The 19,771-nt window shown below is 46.1% G+C and overlaps 1 protein-coding gene across 1 annotated transcript in view; it reads right to left on the reverse strand.

Annotated features, from left to right (window-relative positions):
* Nucleotides 1-4,314: 4,314 nt before the first annotated feature.
* LOC135820114 (uncharacterized) overlaps nt 4,315-19,771 on the reverse strand; it is a 36,150-nt gene continuing 20,693 nt past the window's right edge. Inside the window, exons 12-29 of the mRNA XM_065333423.1 lie at nt 19,460-19,600; nt 19,057-19,147; nt 18,494-18,584; nt 17,181-17,225; nt 16,510-16,600; nt 16,130-16,212; nt 15,735-15,807; nt 14,575-14,600; nt 13,873-14,011; nt 13,354-13,491; nt 12,487-12,603; nt 11,525-11,632; nt 10,041-10,135; nt 8,342-8,591; nt 7,609-7,727; nt 6,792-6,952; nt 5,513-5,585; nt 4,315-4,751 (exon numbers count right to left, since the gene is read on the reverse strand). Of these exons, the coding sequence (XP_065189495.1) occupies nt 4,563-4,751; nt 5,513-5,585; nt 6,792-6,952; nt 7,609-7,727; nt 8,342-8,591; nt 10,041-10,135; nt 11,525-11,632; nt 12,487-12,603; nt 13,354-13,491; nt 13,873-14,011; nt 14,575-14,600; nt 15,735-15,807; nt 16,130-16,212; nt 16,510-16,600; nt 17,181-17,225; nt 18,494-18,584; nt 19,057-19,147; nt 19,460-19,600 (2,030 nt within the window). The 3' untranslated portion in view covers nt 4,315-4,562. The remainder of the gene's footprint in view (nt 4,752-5,512; nt 5,586-6,791; nt 6,953-7,608; nt 7,728-8,341; nt 8,592-10,040; nt 10,136-11,524; nt 11,633-12,486; nt 12,604-13,353; nt 13,492-13,872; nt 14,012-14,574; nt 14,601-15,734; nt 15,808-16,129; nt 16,213-16,509; nt 16,601-17,180; nt 17,226-18,493; nt 18,585-19,056; nt 19,148-19,459; nt 19,601-19,771) is intronic.

Genomic DNA, 19,771 nt, shown 5'->3' on the forward strand with positions numbered 1-19,771 from the left:
GCCAACAACAACCAACAACAACCGACAACAACCGACAACAACCGACAACAACCGACAACAACATCCAACAACCAACAACAACTGACAACAACCAACTACAACCAACAACAACAACAAACAACAACAACAACCAACAACCGCCAACAACAAACAACAACAACCAACAACAACCAACAACAACCAACAACAGCCAACAACAACCAACAACAACCAACAACAACCGACAACAACCGACAACAACATCCAACAACCAACAACAACTGACAACAACCAACTACAACCAACAACAACACACAACAACAACCAACAACCGACAACAACAAACAACAACAACCAACAACAGCCAACAACAACCAACAACAACCAACAACAACGGACAACAACCGACAACAGCCAACAACAACCAACACCAACCAACACCAACCAACAACAACACCCAACAACCGACAACAACACCCAACAATCGACAACAACACCCAACAACCGACAACAACACCCAACAACCGACAACAACCGACAACAACAACCAACAACAACCAACAACACCTGACAACAACCGACAACAACCAACAACGCCCAACAACAACCAACAACAACCAACAATAACCAACAACAACCGACAACAACCGACAACAACATCCAACAGCCAACAACAACCCACAACAATCAACAATAACAACCAACAACCGACAGCAACAACCAATAACAACCAACAACCGACAGCAGCAACTAATAACAACATCAACAACGACGACGATAACGACGACAACAACCGACAACAACATCAACAAGCGGCAGGTGTATTGCCTGGTCTTGATGGTGGTCACCGTAATACACCCCGTTGAGGTACCACTGATAGACACCCTCCTCCTCCTGAGAGATGAAAGCAGGTCCATCTTCCCTATGCCCAAGGTTGTATCGGTACCACTCCCGTACACGATTGTTACCTTCCCTGCGTATCACCGCTGGCGCATTCTCCCTGTGGAGCCTTCCGTGGTGATACCACCGCAGAATACAGTATGTGGCGTCACAATAACTGACTGCAGGACCGCCGGCTCTAGACGCCGTTGAGGTAGTACTCGATGCTACCCCGTCCTATCCAAGCAGGTTCATTAATGCGATGAAGGCGACCTCCATAGCACCAGGCGGACACTCCCCTACTATCAACAAGAGCTGGTCCGTCCTCCCGATGGAGTCTACCATCGACGTGCCAAATTTCTTGCTGCGCGTTTTGATCTGCCAAGTCCACAACAGTTCTTATTGGCGTCCGCCTTTCTATTAGTAAAGGACCCGTGGTGAGAGACCACGACCGGTCGTCCACGTCTACACCGAATGTATCAGCCATATCTATTTACTGAGAATAATGTAACAACTCCTCCACAAACGCTTCTACAACTGACGTCTTCTTCATCCCCAGATAGGCGTTAGCCTTTGGGTAATCCTGAAATAAAGATTATTATTATTATCCTGTTTTTTTTCCTCTTGGTGGTTTTGGATAAGAGTTGAAAAGTCCAAAAGGTCAACTGATGACCTTTGCATTACTTGGTATGATTGGATTTTAGCGGATGATGTCGTTATGCAGCTGGAGAACGAATTCGACAGGAAGAAGGTAAAGGCCTTGCTTTGCGGTTCACACCTTCACTTCAGTATCATTACAGTATGGCTTTCACATGTCACCGCGGTGTGGAACTTACAGGGGTTATACCCCTGTTTCAGCACCTGAGGCGGTGCGTCAAGCGCCGCCTCTTTCTCATAATATATTGTGACAAATAGTAAGTGTGCAGTGCTCCCAGCTCTCTCCCCCAACAAAAGAGCTCTATGACACTGTGCTTTCTGCGGTTTCTTTCGTTTTTACAGTGGAGAAAGGCTGGTGGGAGGCCAAGCCGTGGCCGCACACCTGGCGGGTGCGGCCCATCGAACCCGTTACTGGGAGGGCCGGCAGGTCGGGCTGCTGTTGCAGTCCGACTACCGGGACGCCATGGAGCGTATCAGGACCCTGTAAGTAAGCACTGCTCTGTCTACATGTATACTTATCCCCCTCGTTATAGCGATACTTACTTGTTTCGTATCCTCTTGTCTTACCCTGCTTCCGTATTCGTGACACTAATAGTGTTTGTGTGCGCTCATGCTTGGTTTTACAGATGATGATGATGTATGTATGAAGGTCTGGAGCTAGCTGCCGTCTTCGGGATGTGCCATTTGTTTTCAAAATTATTTGTAAGTACTTGTAACAGGCGTAGTGTAGTAACTGTGTGTGTAGTGTAGTAACAGTGCAGTCGTAATGTGTTTTGTGATGGTCCTGAGCGGTCGTAATGTGTTCGGCTACTGAAGTACACTGCATGAAGGGGTATGTGTGGGTGCTTCGACATATTCTCGTGCTTCCTAAACCCTAGATACGTGTATAGCACTATAACCTAGATGTGTGTGTGTGTGCGTGTGTGCGTGTGTGTGTCCGCGCATGCGTGCGTGTGCGTGCATTGTGTTCTCTTCTACAGACTCATCCAAGTCAATTTAAATAAAAGTGTATTATAGTAAACAGTATTGTGTTTTGTTACGGTGAATATGTGGGGAATGGTGGACATGCCTTAGTGTGACTGGATACCCGCGGGTTGTGACTCTTTGCTGGCCACTCTGGATTCTCCAGTATAGATTCGGTACAGTGCAGAGGGGATTTGTGGTGCGTAGCAACACTGCTTCACTGTGACACCCCTTCAATAATTGTTTTGATGCATGATACTGCGGGCGTAGCCGGTTGATTCTTACTGAATTCCGATCAAAATAGAAATATGCATCTATTGCACCTGCATGGACAGTAGGCATTTCCCAAATCGGCCGGCCGAAAAATTCGCGGAAAAAAGTGGTTTTTGAAGAAATTACCCATCTTTTCGCCGAATGTTCAAAAATTCGCATGTTGAATTCGCCGAAAACCGATGCTTCAGTGCTTCAACAGGGTGTATGTAAATGTACATGACGTAATGGGAACGGTGACTTCAAGTACTATGTCAAGCCGAATTCTGATCTTGGAGCTCATAATATGGCCGAATTTGAACATTCTCTTAACCGATCGAAAAACCGATTAGGCATGCTCTGTATGGGCAACTTGTCAGTGCACATCTATGATGTGCGAATAAAACGAGTGCATGGCACGTGAACTAACTAACACTTACTTGTTTGCTGCACATCAGGCTACGAAGTGCGAATCAGGGAGTAGTATAATGACACGTGTACTAGTACACCTTGTGTTGCACTGCGTCTTTTCCACACGCATAGGACCACTGAAGGTCACACCCTCCGCGTGCGTATGCACGCATGCGCAATATGTCATTCACTGCATGCAATGCACATCTACGATGTGCAAATCAGGGAATAGTACGTATTTTACTACTCCACGGTGCGAATGCACCGAACGTGCACAAGTGCACGTTCGCCACCTATGGCGAAAAGAACCTTTATGGCACATTTATGGCATGCCAGGGGTCAAAGGTCAAACTATGGGGGGTCCCGGGGCCAGACCAAGCGCGCCCGATACAGTGTGCCTTATTTAACCCAAAGGTCAAAGGTCAAACCCTGGGGGAAGTCCCGGGGCCAGACCAAGCACGACCGACACAGTGTGCCTTATTTGGCCCAAAGGTCAAAGGTCAAAAAGTGGCCCAGAACCTGCCCCGCACTAACTACTTAGGCGAACAATGATTTATTGACATCTTTGGTTGGAAATATGGCATCTGAGGTGTCTTTTTAATCGTTCCTAGTGGTTTTCGATGCGGCCACTTTGCGCTAGGACAACCCCTTTTCTCTTCACTCTGTCAAAATAGCCGACAGCAATTCCCCCTTGGATCAGCGGCCCTTGCTTCGGCATTGTGACTGTGACTGCTTCAAACATTTCACTAGGCATGGAACACTAAAAAAATTGGAGCATGGATGCCAGAGATAGGAACTTTTAGATGTGGTGTGTTTCAGTAAAAACGACCCATTTTCGCGGGTCGTTATTGGACAGGTGACAGTACGCTGCAGTGGTAAAACTAAAAAGGGCTAAGAACGTACATAAAACCAGATAATCCCAGTCACCCAGTGCTGTAGACAGAAAGCTGTTTCGGCCATAAGGGCCTCATCAGTACAGCTACGAGCTAAATAGGCCAAGCTACCTGCCGTGGTGCAAAGGAGGCATCACAGACATTAAAGATAGCGCATTGCTCTATCGCCAGAGTGCAAATGCGTGATGCAGCAGCACTAGAGCAGCCTACCGAGAGTGCTGTACAAGACGAAAGCCCCGATTATAATCTTGATTCTGAAAAGGCTTTTAGAGGTCAACGCGGCCACCGTCTGAATGGAGCACACAGATTTGGTATTCTTTCAGTCAGTATGGTGGAATTATCATTCACGATTGTCTTCATCATTCAGTTCCACCCAAATACATGCGTGACAAAGTACAGCAAGGACAAGAACTATTACAAGCATTAGACAGGAGAAGGATCATGCATGCAATGTGCAGTCAAGCAAAGAACACAGGATCTGAGAATCAGTGCTGGACTGCAAAGGACTAATTCGCTGAGAATTGGTCCACTTCACAACCAGAACAAGACAAAACTTTCTTCCATTCTCTGTGACATTGAGGAAAAGATGACCACCTTGTTAGATGCGTCATATGCAAAGTTTGTGAAAGCCTTCTTGTTCAAGAAGACACGCAGGGGCGACTCGGAAACACCGTACACTGTCACGGCATCCAGTTTGGGGGTGTTGGTTTCCAATGAACCCTGACAAAACACAGCATGCAACAATCAAACTTAGCGTGATGCAGCAGTAAAGCAGCAGCAACAGCAAAGGCACCACCAGCCACAGCTTAATTTTGAGCAGAAACCACAGCTGAAACAGAAGGCAAAATTGGCCCACTTGTCAAGCAAAACAGCACAGCACATCGTCAACTTTACGTATAACGACACTCGGCGAGGCATCAGAAAAATGTCCTTATTCGCGAAGTGTCCTTGTACCCGAAGTCTCATTATACGTGTATGTATTACAGTTAGATGGGACTTGCTCTGGGCATGGACATTTTGTCGTTATGCGCCAATTGTCATTATATCCCTTGTCGCTATTAGCGAAGTAGACTGTACCATCAGAAATGGAAGGCTACCTTCACCTGTGGTCACTAGAATCTCAGCACTGCTAGATCAGCATAGCCAGACTAGCATTGTAAGACTAATACTGCCATCAGTGCTGCTAGGTTATCAATGCTAAAATTAGCACTTCTGCGCAACTGCAATCCAGTCGCGTCAATCAAGTTCGCGCAGTTCTAGATCTGCGAACACTGGCCTGCGAAATGGTTCAGGGCGCGAACTTGAGTGACGTGCCTGGAATGCATTCAGCAGGACTGCACTGGGTCCGTTGTTTCATATAATAAGCACAATAGAACAAAACAACAAGGACAATCGAGGCTTGTTTGCTGCGACTTGAAGTTTCATGCTCTCGCAATCATCAGGCAGCATAATAAGCACAACAGAATCATCACTGAACAAACCTTGGTTGTGACCTTTGCTTGAAGTATGCATCCAGATGACTCACACGTAGTGGTGTAGGTGATAAACATATGACTGAGCAGTACAAAAAAAAGAAAACAGGTCAATGCAAAGGACCCGAATCACCTTTCAACCTGCTCTCTCTAACAATATCACATGGACAAAAATGTGGGCGCAGCATGTGAAGCCCGAGTTGAGAATTTGGAGAAAGGAGGGGTCTTGCTCAAAAGCAGACCTGGTACATCACGTAATGTTAAGTGCCCGTGTATGTTGTCGCATGGTTGCGAGGGCCTTCTGGCATATTATTGCACGGATAGGTTAGCCTGAGGGGCAATAATTATGCCATCAGGCCCGCAGCAAACAGACGAAAACAAATATATCACATGGCCCACAGATCAGACCATTGGTCTGCTGTTGAAACTAGCCCAACTGCCAACACATTTCGACTACAATAATTATGTATTGACGTGCTATCAATCATTATCAAAACAGGAAAAAAAAGGTATTTCCCCTACACCTTAACAAAAAGTCTGATAAAAGTCATCAGAGTGTATACAGTACTCAAAACCGAAGACTTAAAAAAGATCCAGCACGACATCGTCATAGCAATAGACATGGTAGCCACAATAAAACACAGCTGAAACATCATACAATACCATACCACATCATTTCAGTTTAAAAATTAAGAATGCTACAGCACATAGTTGCTGCATGTTGACGTGTGTACCATGGTGTACCAGGGAGTCGTCAAATACAGTGCAACAAGTGTTTGATGACTCCCTGGTGTGTTATTCTGAGCACTCTTTTTCTATTATTGTTCAACCAGATTGCCTTAGCTTGTTTAGAAGAACTACACAGTGGAGTGAGCGCCCTTTACGTTCATCTCTGGCAGAATTCAGGTGTAAAAAGAAACTTGTCCATTGACTGCACTACGCCAGTACATCTAGCTTGCAAAATATAGGAATTGCTGATGAGTAGCCTTGGCATGCCCGTTGGAGTCACTGGCCCTGCAATGGTTGTGTACTTTGCTCGCACATGCATGTATGCGAGCTGCATGAGATGGCATTCTAATGTGCAGTACCCAATACACGTTGAACTGGAAATTCGTATACAATGTAGGCATTCTACAAGTTTTACGTCTAACATAGAACCATGTCCAGAGCAGCTACATGAACACAGTCATGTCCAAGCCAAACGTCCTCACGCTGATATCGGTCCAGAGTAGTTAAACATGTATGTAAAAACAGCGGAAAGAAAAGGAAATTAGGCAGCGGTTCATACCTTGAGTCACCAAGGGAGTCACCATCATCCAAAAACAGATAGCCCAGTGACGATTGGTCTTCGTCTAGTGCAACAAGTAGGTTGAAGGGATTTGTACGGGTGGCTTTAGTTGTCAGAGCTGGTGTTTGTCTTGGAATCGTGACACCACCACGGATGTGAAGCTGAGACAGGGCATTATAGCATCCAGAGAACACAACACTATCAGGAATAGAGTGCTGATGAACGGCTTTACGCCACCATACCAACTCCCAATCTGTTGATGAATGAGCAAATGCCAATGTTGTGTGCATTTAAATAAGTTCACACAGCACTATACATTCAATTTACTTGACATCTGTAGAACTATGCTACACTGAAACTGGTGCCAGCAATACTGGAGGAGTAAAGTGCATGATGCACTATGAAAAAAAGTCAGTTCCGAAATTCATTTCAGATGTTGAGTTCCTAGCCGACCAGACATGGCACAGGCAATTACTACTCATTAGTGAAGAAAGTTTCTGCTGCATGCATCGGTGACGATTGACTTGACACTACACTGACTCACGACTGCGTCTGTTGAACACGAGAAGCCCATCGAACCTCAACTGATGAGGGGTGAATTCCCCCAAAACACTTTGTATTGAGCAGAGAATGGTTCTTTCTGGCAGGTTTGCCGAGAGGAAGGCTCGAGGGTCTTCTCGTGTGCTCCAGACGCAGTCGTAAGTCAGTCAAGTGTCAATTGACTCTGCAGGAAGCGCGAGCTCCGACGTAGAGAGCAGACACTTTTTCATGAAAAAGAAAGAAGGGAAAGATGGTAGGAATGTGGCATGTAACATACATTGATGTGATCCATTGGAGCGGAGAGAGATACATAGGCACCGGTGGATGACTGCTCGGCACCATCGTAGTAATCAAACCAACGCTCAGCTGGAAAGTACGCATCCACACTAGTAGTACCTGCAGCATTGTAGAAATGAAAATGCCGCACAAAATGAATCCGGCTTGTCAGATACGGCAAATGAAGTAGTCACTCGTTGGACATCCCACCCTCACCCCAATTAATGTGCAACAAGAGCTGCAGCAGAACCAGCAGCAACAGCAACAACAGCAGCAGAAACAGCAGCAGAAACAGCAGCACCAGCTGCAACAAAAGTAGTAGCAGCAGCCGCAGCATCAGCATAACAAGCAGAAGCAGCAGCAGAATCAGCAGCAGAAGCACCAGCAGCAAAATAAGCAGGAGAAGTAGGTGCAATTCAACTAGCACCAGCTGCCAAATCAGTATGCCCTAGAGCATCAGCGCTGTTGTACACTGAGGTAGCAGCAACAGCAACACCAACGGCGTGTGTGGTGGTGATAGTGCAACAAGCGAAAAGTTGCAAGATCAGAAAATATGAGTGATACGGTTTACAGGCCTGGTCCAACCACAACACTACCTGGACCTATCCTTATTGCAGAATGCTAACTGATATTCTCCACATTTGCAGAGATCCGTAGTTGAGGTTGTTCTGTGTAATGGTCTCGGCAATCACATCAGTTTCGGAAATCGACTGCCGCCATCATTAGCCACTCACCTTGTGTTAAAACAGGAGAAACCAGTAAGCCAGGCCCGACCAGAAACTGCTTGTCAAGCGCAAAAGTATTGGGATCCGTTGGAAACTCAAAGAAGAGAGGTCGCGTAACAGTCCCCGTGGCCACAGGATCACCATCCACAATGTCCTTGTTAGCAAGGTGGAATAGCGTATAGTAGTATGGTAGGATAGAGTAGCGTACACCCAACACTTTGCGACTGATTGAAGCCACTGATTCCCATATATATGGCTCCTGCATACATGGAAATTGTAATATGAGCCAGAGCAAGCGAAAAGGGACGTTATTCCGATTTTGGTGCATTTTGAGTTATCAACAGATTGTTGTAGCCAGAAGATGTACGAATCACATGGAAAAAACGATTGAAAATCCATCCACGGATAGCAAAGTTACGGGCATTTATTCCACACTATTTTCCTAAAACATGGTATGAGCACTTTGAAATGCAATGTTGAGAGGATTGATGTGGATGCATGGAAGAAACCCCTTATTGGGTGTGTATGTGCATGCGAGTGTGCATCTACATGTATGTGCACGTGTCCGTATTTGGTTGTGTACGTGTCCTTGCATGTGTGTGTGTGTGTGTGTATGTGCGTGTGTGTGTGTGTAGGTGTCAACAACGACAAGGTATGGGATTGCTCAGGGTCGGTCTGACTGGCGGGTGTCTGCCGTTGAGCCGAGCCTCGGCGGTCCTTCCCATGACCAATCTCAACGCGTGCACTGTCTTATCTGCCACCGTTCGTTTCGTCGGCCAGGTGACAAAGCAAGACACAAGTGTAGCGCAGAGCGAAGTCTTCCCATCCAGGATCAGCGTGGTGCTGTGCAGTGTGGTACATGCATGAGGTGGTTTCACTCTCGTAGTGGCTTGTTTGTCCCTGGAACCATCGGAAGCGTCCGCGCCGGCATCACCTATTCCGCTCAATGTCCCAGCTTCTCTCTTTTGTGTGACATGCAATCGACAATTCAAGTCAGTGCCTGGTTTCAGACGTCACAAGGGCGACTGCGGCCATCGAGCAACCAAGTCTGATAGAGCGTCGTATGGTGTTCGCTGTTCTCGCTGCAGCCGTCAGTTCCGTCGACAGAGTGACCTGAGTCGTCATCTCCGTTTCTGCTCCTGACAATGTCCCTGGCTCCTTTCGGAGTGGTGTGGCCCTTGTGGCAACCAAGCTACGGTAGTAGTAGTAGTGTAGGTGTGTGTGTGTGTGTTTCTGAGGGTGTGTAGGTGCAGGTGTGTGTGTGTGTGTGTTCGTATATGTGTGGATGTGGGAGTGTGCCTGTGTGTGCAGATGTGCACGTGTGTGCATATGTGTGTGTGTGTTGGGGGGGGGTGAGAGTGTATTTGTGTGGATACACCAGTCCAATGGCTCAATAGATAACATCATAGGATGCTATACTTATGTTAACATTTCACCCACATCTCACCCCTCCCCCCCCCCCCCTTCCCCACACCCCAGAGCAAATACTAATATCCTGTGGTGTATCGGTGCTTCATGGCTGTCTTGCCCTCCCCCCTTCGCCTCCCCCCCCCACGCAGACACCCGCGGCCCAGAAATCTGTTTCAAATTGAAACATTCAGTCCAGTTTGTCATTCTTACAGCCGAACGACTCTCACAAACATGCTTGCAGATCTTGGTACGTGTTAAAGTGTGACTCATTATGTTGCAAGAGACATCAAGCACTCACTTGTGAAGCTGCTCCTTTCATATTGTGATTGCGAGAAAATGGATAGAATGCACCGAGCTGCATCCATCGACCACACAGCTCCTCTGTAGTGTTCCCTGCACACACGTCAAACAAGAGCAGCAGAGGGAGAGATGTAGATATCGACTGTGCAATGTTGATAGTTGCTGGATACTAGCGCATAGAAGCAGACCGAATCCCTGAACTCACCCATCCACACACCCACACACACACACATGTAACAAGATGGGTGGGGGGGGGGGCATTCTCCATGACGCCTGTTGACTTCATCAGCGTTCAATGGGTTAAGTCAGGTGCACTGAGTAGCCTCCACACAGAGACCAACAAATTTTAGAATTCAAAAGTTAATAAATTTGATTCTAGTGAGCACACTCTCAGACCAGGACTGAGCAATCACATCATGGCTCACAGGAACCTGGTCTTTCCGCACAGTACATTCGAGCATGTTCCAGGACCTTTTTTGCGGCAATTTTTCGAGAAATACTTTTGTTTTAGTTTAGGTGATACAGGCCCTTGGACGTTTTGTGCTCATGCATGTACTACTCTCGACTACTCTCGATTCAGGTCTCGGAATGCACAGACGTTCCTGTGTGCACTACTCTGGAGATGAACACAGTCGTCGAGTATCTTGTTACGCCTGCTCGCGACCTACTTTAGTCATCATAGAAAATTCCCAAAAAATGGACAGTGGGAGGAAGTGTGCACACACATTTGGAGCGCATGCATTCAGGCGCATCATTTGAAACCGAGCCATGTAATAGGCAGGTCCCGGTCAAGGAGAGTGCGATATACATGGCGGTGAAAGATGATGCAATGTACACCACCCTAGTGCTCTAGAATTTCAAACAAACCGGGTACACGTGTGCCTGGCATGACTCTAGCAAACGGGTCAGTCCCGGGTACATTAAAGTGCGGCTATTGTACATCAAGGAATCTTAGGGCTTCCTGAAAGTGACCAGGAGTTCTTTTTCTAACCGGGGTCCAAGTACCCCCCAACTGGGTCGCTGACCCGGCTGACCAGGTTATGGACCAGGCACTACATAATTATGTGTATTTGACCCGGTTCTGGAGCAGACACTGTAATTGAAATGTAACTATAACTGGAAATGAAATTAACTGGCGATGAAATTAACTGGCAATGAAATTAACTGGCTAGTCAAAACTGACTGGCAACAAAAGAATCGTGAGCAGCAGCTTTTATGCACGGGCAAACTCCGTACACTAATGTACGGGGATACGCTAACGTACTGGGATATAGTAACGTACGGGATATGCTATACTCTAAACACTATCCGCTATACGCTTTGAAGTCACCAGCGTGCCAACGCTACACATGTAGTGACATAGGTATGTGATGCGGCTCTGGAGCAGACACTGTAGTGACTTAATTATGTGACCCGGTTCTGGAGCAGACACTGCAATGACATGATATCTGTAACGGCAGTTTCCTATCACAGACGTCTTACCTATGAACCCGCAGATATCTGACCCCACTAGCGGGATACCGAACAGCTGGAAATTCAACATTCCCGGAATGCTGTTGTACAGATCATCCCAGCTGGCATGGTTATCACCTGCAGACGATAAACAGTGACGTGAAACAAGTCATGCATGTAACAGGGCTTTAATAGTAAGGGGTTTTCTCAATAGTTTTTTATAGGCACTGAAATGAACATCATTCATTGGGGGGGGGGGGGGGGGGAGAACGAGCAAAAAACTTAAGTCGCCAGACACTGTACATAGCTATCCGTATACATGTACATGCATGCGATTCTCCTCGTCCAGCATAGCAACTTGTGTTCATTTTAGAGGGAGTGGAGGGGGACCGAGTATGAAAAGACCAATGTTCGTTTCAGGGACGACAAAACAACTTTTACGACGACACCTAAAGCAGGTCACTACGCACACAATGCCATGATGTAGACGTCAGAAACAGAAGATGCAAAGTGGAAGAATCAGTTTGGGCAACACACCTATCTCCAATACATACATATGCTCTGGTAGCACACTTGTATGCAGTTGTATTTCGCAGCCGGCTCGCACCAATGAAACCCCATGCTTACTGCAGAAAGACTGGCTAGGGCAAGTCCACAGCAACATTCTACTATTACATGAAACGTGATATAAAAACAAGAATGAGAGTGATACGTACTCCGATGATGAGCCAAGGAAACTATTAGATTGAAGCAAGGAAAACAGTGGGGCACAAGTTATGCGTTGTGGTGCTGCTCTGGTGCTACCTTGTGCACGTCTGACTGTTCAAAACCTGGTTTAGTTGGTGGACTCTAATGAATAACTTGTGCCCCACCGTTCTCCTTCTGTTAATATAATGGAAGTGATGTTATGATGATTATATGTATGGCTATTAAATGAATGGCTAAAGTGTAGTCTGTTCATAGTGAGAAAATAAGAATAAAAATGATCACACCTGTCCAATGTCCTGTGTGTGAGCCGCTGCCAGGGAACGTTGACCTTGAAATTATCAATGAGCGCTTGCCCTGCAGAGTCTGCAATGCATTGTTCGTTGCAATGGCCTCAGTCACTCCTGCAGTCATGCACGCGCACATACACATCCATGCGCATACACACACGCAGGCAGGCATATAGGTCCCATACATGTACACCACATACACATGCATACACATACACACACACAAACATGCACACAAAACACACACACACACACACACACATACATACACACACACATACACACATGCACACACACACACACACACACACAGGTAAATACACACGCGCAAACAAACCCAAACAAGTTCATAATGCAAGGCTATTGTGCTTGCGTCTGAAGCTTGATCGCCTCATTTAGGAGAAAGGGTTTGCAATGAGTATTGTCTTAAAATTTGAAAAAAGTCAAACCGGAGTCAATTTTCTCCTCAATGCAACACATCCCCGCATATTCGACTGCCCACACACGTTCTATGTTTGCAGGTAGCAATAACACTGAGCCCACACGGATGAACCTCCCATATCTCGCCCTCTTAAATTTCAAATTGACAAAAATATTCACGGTTCGCTCAAGACTCGTCTGTAGAACGAGCTTTCTGCATCTGTAACAACACCGCCAACCTCAAAGATCAACCAAATTCACAAACACTAGCCATAACTATCGCACTTTCTGACTCCACAGTATCTTGTTTTTAGTGTTGGGGAAAGTACGGAAAACCTGTTACATTTTGGCCCTTTATTTTTAATCTAATAATTGGCTCTACATTCTAGGATATTGTATGTGGCAAAAAGAAAAACAACCCAACAGACTTAGACGAGTACATACCATATAGATTGTGTGCATTGTACTCCAAAATACCGCCATCATGGACACAGTCCATATCTAAGGTCTTAACGTTCAGTGGACTGTCTCCACCATGATTGTGAATAGCATACGGCGGATTGACAGCGTCAAACCCAGATCCTGCATGGTGTAGAACGAAAGAGGAAAAGGCATTTAGGCTCACTATAGCCTACGCTTCAGAGTTAACAGGATATACACAGCGGGATAAATGCGGGCCCTGTAAGTGGAAATATTCGAACATGGAGAATTGAAATTAGCAGGAAAAGCGCGAGCTTCCACGAAGGGAGCGATGCACAATTCCCACGTATCGCCGAAGTCATGCCTATCTCTTCTTCACAAGTTCACATCGTATTCAATGTTATCTTTGGCTGTTATCATTTCGGCTTATACGAAAGCTATACGTGCTAGCATATCTACATTGCGTTGATGTCAACTTGGAGAAGCTACTAATAATGATACTAGGAAGAGTGGCATTCAATGATGTTCAATGCTGATCCTTACTTTCCTGCGGGGCGGCAATGGCAGCCTTTGCAACGGAACTACCGAGATCATCAGCACAAGAACCATTGCATAAGCTACTGATCTCATTCATGTCAATCCACAGCCCGTCCACTGGTAAGACATCCAGAAACTTCGAAATCTGAAGACAACAAGTAAAGAAAAGAGTGATATCTGTCAGCTAGCAACTGCCTCAAGGGCGAGAACAGTGGCAATACTTGGACTATGCAATGTCCTCCGAACAGCTACAGTTGCGCTCATTGAACTCTGACCCAAATTGCAAAACTGGCGCCCTGGCCCACTTCAAATTACATCACTCTACATGTACTTGCACGTGTGTGCGTCCAGCCGCATTCGTACCACATACAGGGCCGTGCAAGTTGGGGCGATAGACACGCACTTTGGGTCGGATTTCACCGAGAACCATAGACTAAACTTACGTTACTGTACATGACTTATTGTAGTTCCTCCGTTCCTTTTTACTTTTTGCGACTGTATTATTTGAATCTATTTCAATTCGTACTGGGTGATAAACAGATTGGTTGTTTGAACTTGTTTCTCTGGCCAGTCTCAATAGAGAACACCATACATAAAACGAGAACTTTAGTTGCATCTAAGCGGTGTACAAAAATGGACCCCCCCCCCCCCACTTCGCTTTTTCGTCGAATTGGAAGTAGCCATTGAACTTAAAATGCAAGTACTTACTTCATTCTTCCAATATGACACTGCCTCTGAGCATAACACAAGAACCCAAACCCACATACACATTCACATCAATGCAAAAGAACATACCGGTACGTACTTGTGTTTGCATCAGGAGAATCATTTACACCAGAACTGTAGCCATTCATTCGTCAAGTCTAATGGTCTCAATGGTAGATCTGCTGTACGGACCTGCAGTGTACCCACAGTCCATTCATAAAAGGATGACCGCTGGCTCTAAAGATCTAGTAGGCTCCCGTATTTGGTGATTTGTACGGGAGAGTGCTGCTGATTTTGAGACTCGAAAAGGGTCCAAATACGGTACCCCAACTGAGGTTCGAACTGGAACCTCACAATGTGCTGGTAAGTGGAGTACTGTTAAGTGGATTTCCATGTTTTTCCAAATCAGCGTGTTGTGGCCAAACCTCGCCGAAATCATATTCTTCATACGGCTTTCTTTTCGGAGAAATAGACTTAAAAACTAGAATTGGAAGAGCACTCCTTTGGGGTTTGAAAAACAATGGGGGAGAAATTCAATATTTTTGAATAGACTGTAGTGTTGGAAAGACATAATAGAGAGGGTAAGATGCACGTTATTTCCGACGTGACGCGCAATTTCACGTCGAATTTGACGTAAAACTCCAAATTTCGACGTGAGCTGCAGATCACTCGCATTGTTTTTCGGCGTGCGAGCCAAATAACCCGAGCTGAACTGTCGCGTCACATCAGAAATAAAGTGGACCTTAACCTCTCTATTATCAGATCCGATACTCAGGCAGCGCCCTCCACATCCACATCCACTTCTGTACTATAATCAGAAGCACATAGGCCACAGTCAGCCACTGTCCACCGAGAAAAGTGGAAGATTTACAGTGTGGCAAGCCAGTAACAATGGTATCTTCCTAGATAGCACTGGGTGTGTTCAAAACAGGGGGTGAGGTGGTAAATGTGTGTGACAAGAGAGCTTGCCTGATCCAGCACATCTGCTTCTAGTTGCCTCACATTTCATTTACAGTGCACAGATTTTCCTACAGCGCACAAGGTGCTTCAGCCATACTTCACTGACGCAAGACCCTGGGGGGGGGGGGGGGGGGCAGATACCGTCATTATGCCATCGGGAGATATTCATACAATAATTATACGGAAAACTTCAAAGCACTTACTGGGATTGAAGAAGTCAGGGAAAGCAGTTGTCCCCGGCCATACCCTGCCAATGAATATCTTGCCATGTCTGTCCTGAACGCATGGAGAAGCAGATGTCGACATGTGAACCAGTTGCAAAGGTGATGAAATAGAGCATGAGTTTCTGCGGTTAAGTAAGCCGAACAACACTACCGTTGCTCCTTACGTCCCTTTCCCTTGACAGTTGAACCAGCTTATAAGGAAAAATGGGGTAAAAATACAGTGCTTAAGTCTGATCACATCAATCAAGTATCCGCTGTGAGCTGCCCACTGTCCAGCCCTAGACCTGTAAACACTGGGATTGTACCTGATGCAGGGCTCACACTTGACTTCAAAGGTTCAATTTAATTGACCAGCCCTGCACTAACAACAGTACCTTGATAAAGATGTCCTGCTCTTTGCCATCTTCATAAGCTGCATAACCATCTTGGTTATGAATACCAGGATCAATAATTATCACTGCAAAGAATACAAAACACCATTCGTTCTGTTTGGCTCCATGCATGGATGCATAAACACAAGGTAATTCATGTCGAGACAGAAACTTCTATTGCTGTAGTTACAAGTTTGTGTTCACATGCAATTATCGACTTATGCACGCACGCACGCACGCTCACACACACGCACGTGCGCGCGCACACACACATACACACACACACACACACACTCACATACATACACACACACACACACAATAACCATATTTTGCCCACAGGTCAATACAAGTTTTCGTCGTGTATTTCTGAAGCATCTTACCATAGCGCTGACCATGGCCATGGAGCTTGCTGACAAAACTGATCATCTCCTTCCTGGGGTAGTTTGTTGGCGAAAGCGTAAAGTCCTTGTTCTGTACGACAGTGCACGTAGACAGTCACAGAACAAGTACGTTCCACACCAGCTATCATTTACCGGCTACCACATCGTATGGTCCCATTTCAAATCTGCCCCTCTTTTTTGATAGGTGACGTTGGCTGCACTTGAAAATGTCGTGATTTCATTCTACTCTTATCGTCTTTTTCTTCCTTCCAGTATTATACTATTCCTCTCTTTATACGTGCCCTTTTCATATTTATCTCAAACCAAGCACTACTGTGCTACTCTGCCCCTCCAACAGAGTTCATTGATAGCTTGTCCCTCAGTAAGCCACCTCACAGGCTTATGTTCAGGAATTCGTTTTGGTAGATTCCCTTTGATAGGTCATATGCCAAATATCGTGCAACTAGACTTGTGAAGGCATTGCAGAGTAGTTTTGCATAAAGTCCAAAGTTGTACGAGTGCCTGTGACTTGTGCTCCTGCAAAGCTCAGGGCCTACCGTGTACACATCTTTGTGTACGCGTGTGCAATGCCCTCCCAAGTCTAGTTGCACGTTATTTGGCATAATTATCATCTATTTGATCTGCACCACATGGCTTACTAGTTTACTCACCGCATCCATGTAGTCAATGTCACTCCACATCGTATCCAGAGGAATCTATCAATGGGAAACATGCATACACACACACATACAAGCACACACACACACACACACACACACACACACACATATGCATCCAGGCTCACACAAACACATGCATGTACACACATAAAATGTATGCACACACAGATTTACATGTACATGCACACACATGCACACACATGGGCAAACGGGCACACACACGGACGCATGCGGTCGCACACACACGCACACACACACACGCACACACACACACACACACACACACACACACACACACACACACACACACACGGGTATACACATGTGAAAGCACAGGGATGAACAAGGGGACACCCACAGGGACACAAACGGGCTCACCTACGTTCACAAACAAACACACGCAGGGGCACATGCACGTGGTCAAATCCCTGCGCACACCCACCAAAAAGGCTAAAGAAGGTCCCAAAAATGGGTTAAAATCCGCAGGCTTCCACAAAGGAACGCACATACTGCAACCAAAAGACAAAGTGTCCGCAGTCATTTCTGCAAATAGTGTTCAATACCCTAACGAAGGCAGAACAACAGAGAATAAAAAGCTGTCTCGTTACTTTGAGTTTCGTGTTCGAAAACAATCAAATCAGAAGAAGGTACATGATCAAATGATCCGGTACTGACAATTTTGTCCCATTGTGCAAACATTCCCTGCAGCTTTACACATCAATTCAGTTTGCTATTCCCTAGCTTTACAAACCACAAAATGGCAACATTCCAGTTCACTATGGACATTGTCTAATCTCAATACCAAACTCCCCTCCATCCTCCTCCCCTCCCTCATCTCACCTCATCTCACCTCGCCCTCACCCCTACCCCCCCCCCCCCCTCACCCCTACCCCCCTCACCCCTACCCCCTCACCCCTACCCCCTCAACCCTACCCCTCACCCCTACCCCTCACCCCTACCCCCCTCCCTCGCCCTGAGAGTAACCAGTACTAACCACCCATCTGATTGCCATGATCGTCAATAAATGCTGAAACAACAGAAAGCCTGCACCTTACTTGGCACCAGCTGGATTTTATCATATTGCTAACGCATCCTCATGAGTTGCTTCATAAAATAATCAGAATACCAAGACGGCACTTAACAATCGATTCTTGCACGTGTCAAAGGTACAATAGGAAATTGGGGGAGTGGGGTTGGGGGGGGGGGGGGGGTGCGCGAAATGTCAATATTCCAGTTGCATCACATGAAAAAATCAGCAGAATTATGATATTAAAAAGTTAAAATACGTTTATAGCAGCAATTACCTGGTGGGTCGCATATCTAGACACCGCCGTCTCGAGAGCCTGGACGTTTTCGTATCCGTAGCGGCACTGGTGGAAGCCCAGTGCCCAATAGCTACAACACAAATCAACCAGCAAACACCATTCTATGAGTGGATGATACCGTCACGTAGATCTTGGGCATAGTTTCCATACCTGGTCTCTATCCCTTCCCCCTGCACCCCCCCCCCCCCTCTCTCTCTCTCTCTCTTCTCTTTATTCTGTCCTTCCTTCATACGCCAGAAGGCATTCAATAAGTGCATTTCAGAAGCTGGGCACGGGATCTTCAACAACTATAGTCTTCTTCCAGAACTTTCATCTGTTTGAAACAAGTTGAATTGTTTTACAAACTAAATCGCGGACCATGAAACTGCTCTAGACATAATATTATCTTGTCACACTTTCAACAACTGTAATTAACCCTGAAAAGGTTCATGCAGCTGATAATGCAATGCTCAAAATGAACAGGGAAATGCAGGGTGGACAACCAATCTGGGTGCAGCTCGTACTCTGGAGACCACGGTGTGCAGGTATTGCCAAGCACTCACGGTGGCATATGAGGACGTCCGATGACTTGCTGGTATTGAACAACCACTTCTTCCGGAGTGGGGCCAAGGAAAAAGTAGAAGTCAAGGACGCCTGACAGTAATGACATTGGCACATACAGAAACCTATTATACCGTTGTGCGGAGCCACTTCAAAGCGACTGCATCCAGCTCATACCAGCGCATGAACATCATTATAGAAGAATTGAAGGAAAAACAAGGAGATGACATAGTAGTTTACTTTTGAAGCTTTCATCTCCATTTAATTAGATATACATAATAAACTGCGTGCGAAGGTTCCCACCAAATCTGGTAGCTTCATGAGTTGGAATCTTCAGTGCAAGTAATCTGAGGCGAAAATCTGCGTGACCCGAATAGTCAGTGGCCTATCGTGTTCACAACGTACCTCCAATCACCTTGTATGTCAGAGTGGACTGACGGAGCTTGGACTGATGGAGCGTAACATCCATGCCGTTGCTGTTGCGTAAGAACACACCGTGCGCAGCGCCTGACCTGCGAAGGTCCATGTAGAAGGGATGTGAGCCATCTGTAGACGTGCACGATAAGAACCACCATGCACACTGTTAGGAATTATACCTGTAAGAAATGTCCCGCGGAATCTCTGCATATCGTTCGCAGTACGTACTGTAATTCCACGAATATATGTTGCCCCTTTTTAGACTCAACTTCAGGGCCCGCACAGGGGACGCGCACCTTT

This window comes from Sycon ciliatum, chromosome 6 (assembly GCF_964019385.1).
Source record: "Sycon ciliatum chromosome 6, ocSycCili1.1, whole genome shotgun sequence".
NCBI classification, from domain to species: Eukaryota; Metazoa; Porifera; class Calcarea; order Leucosolenida; family Sycettidae; genus Sycon; species Sycon ciliatum.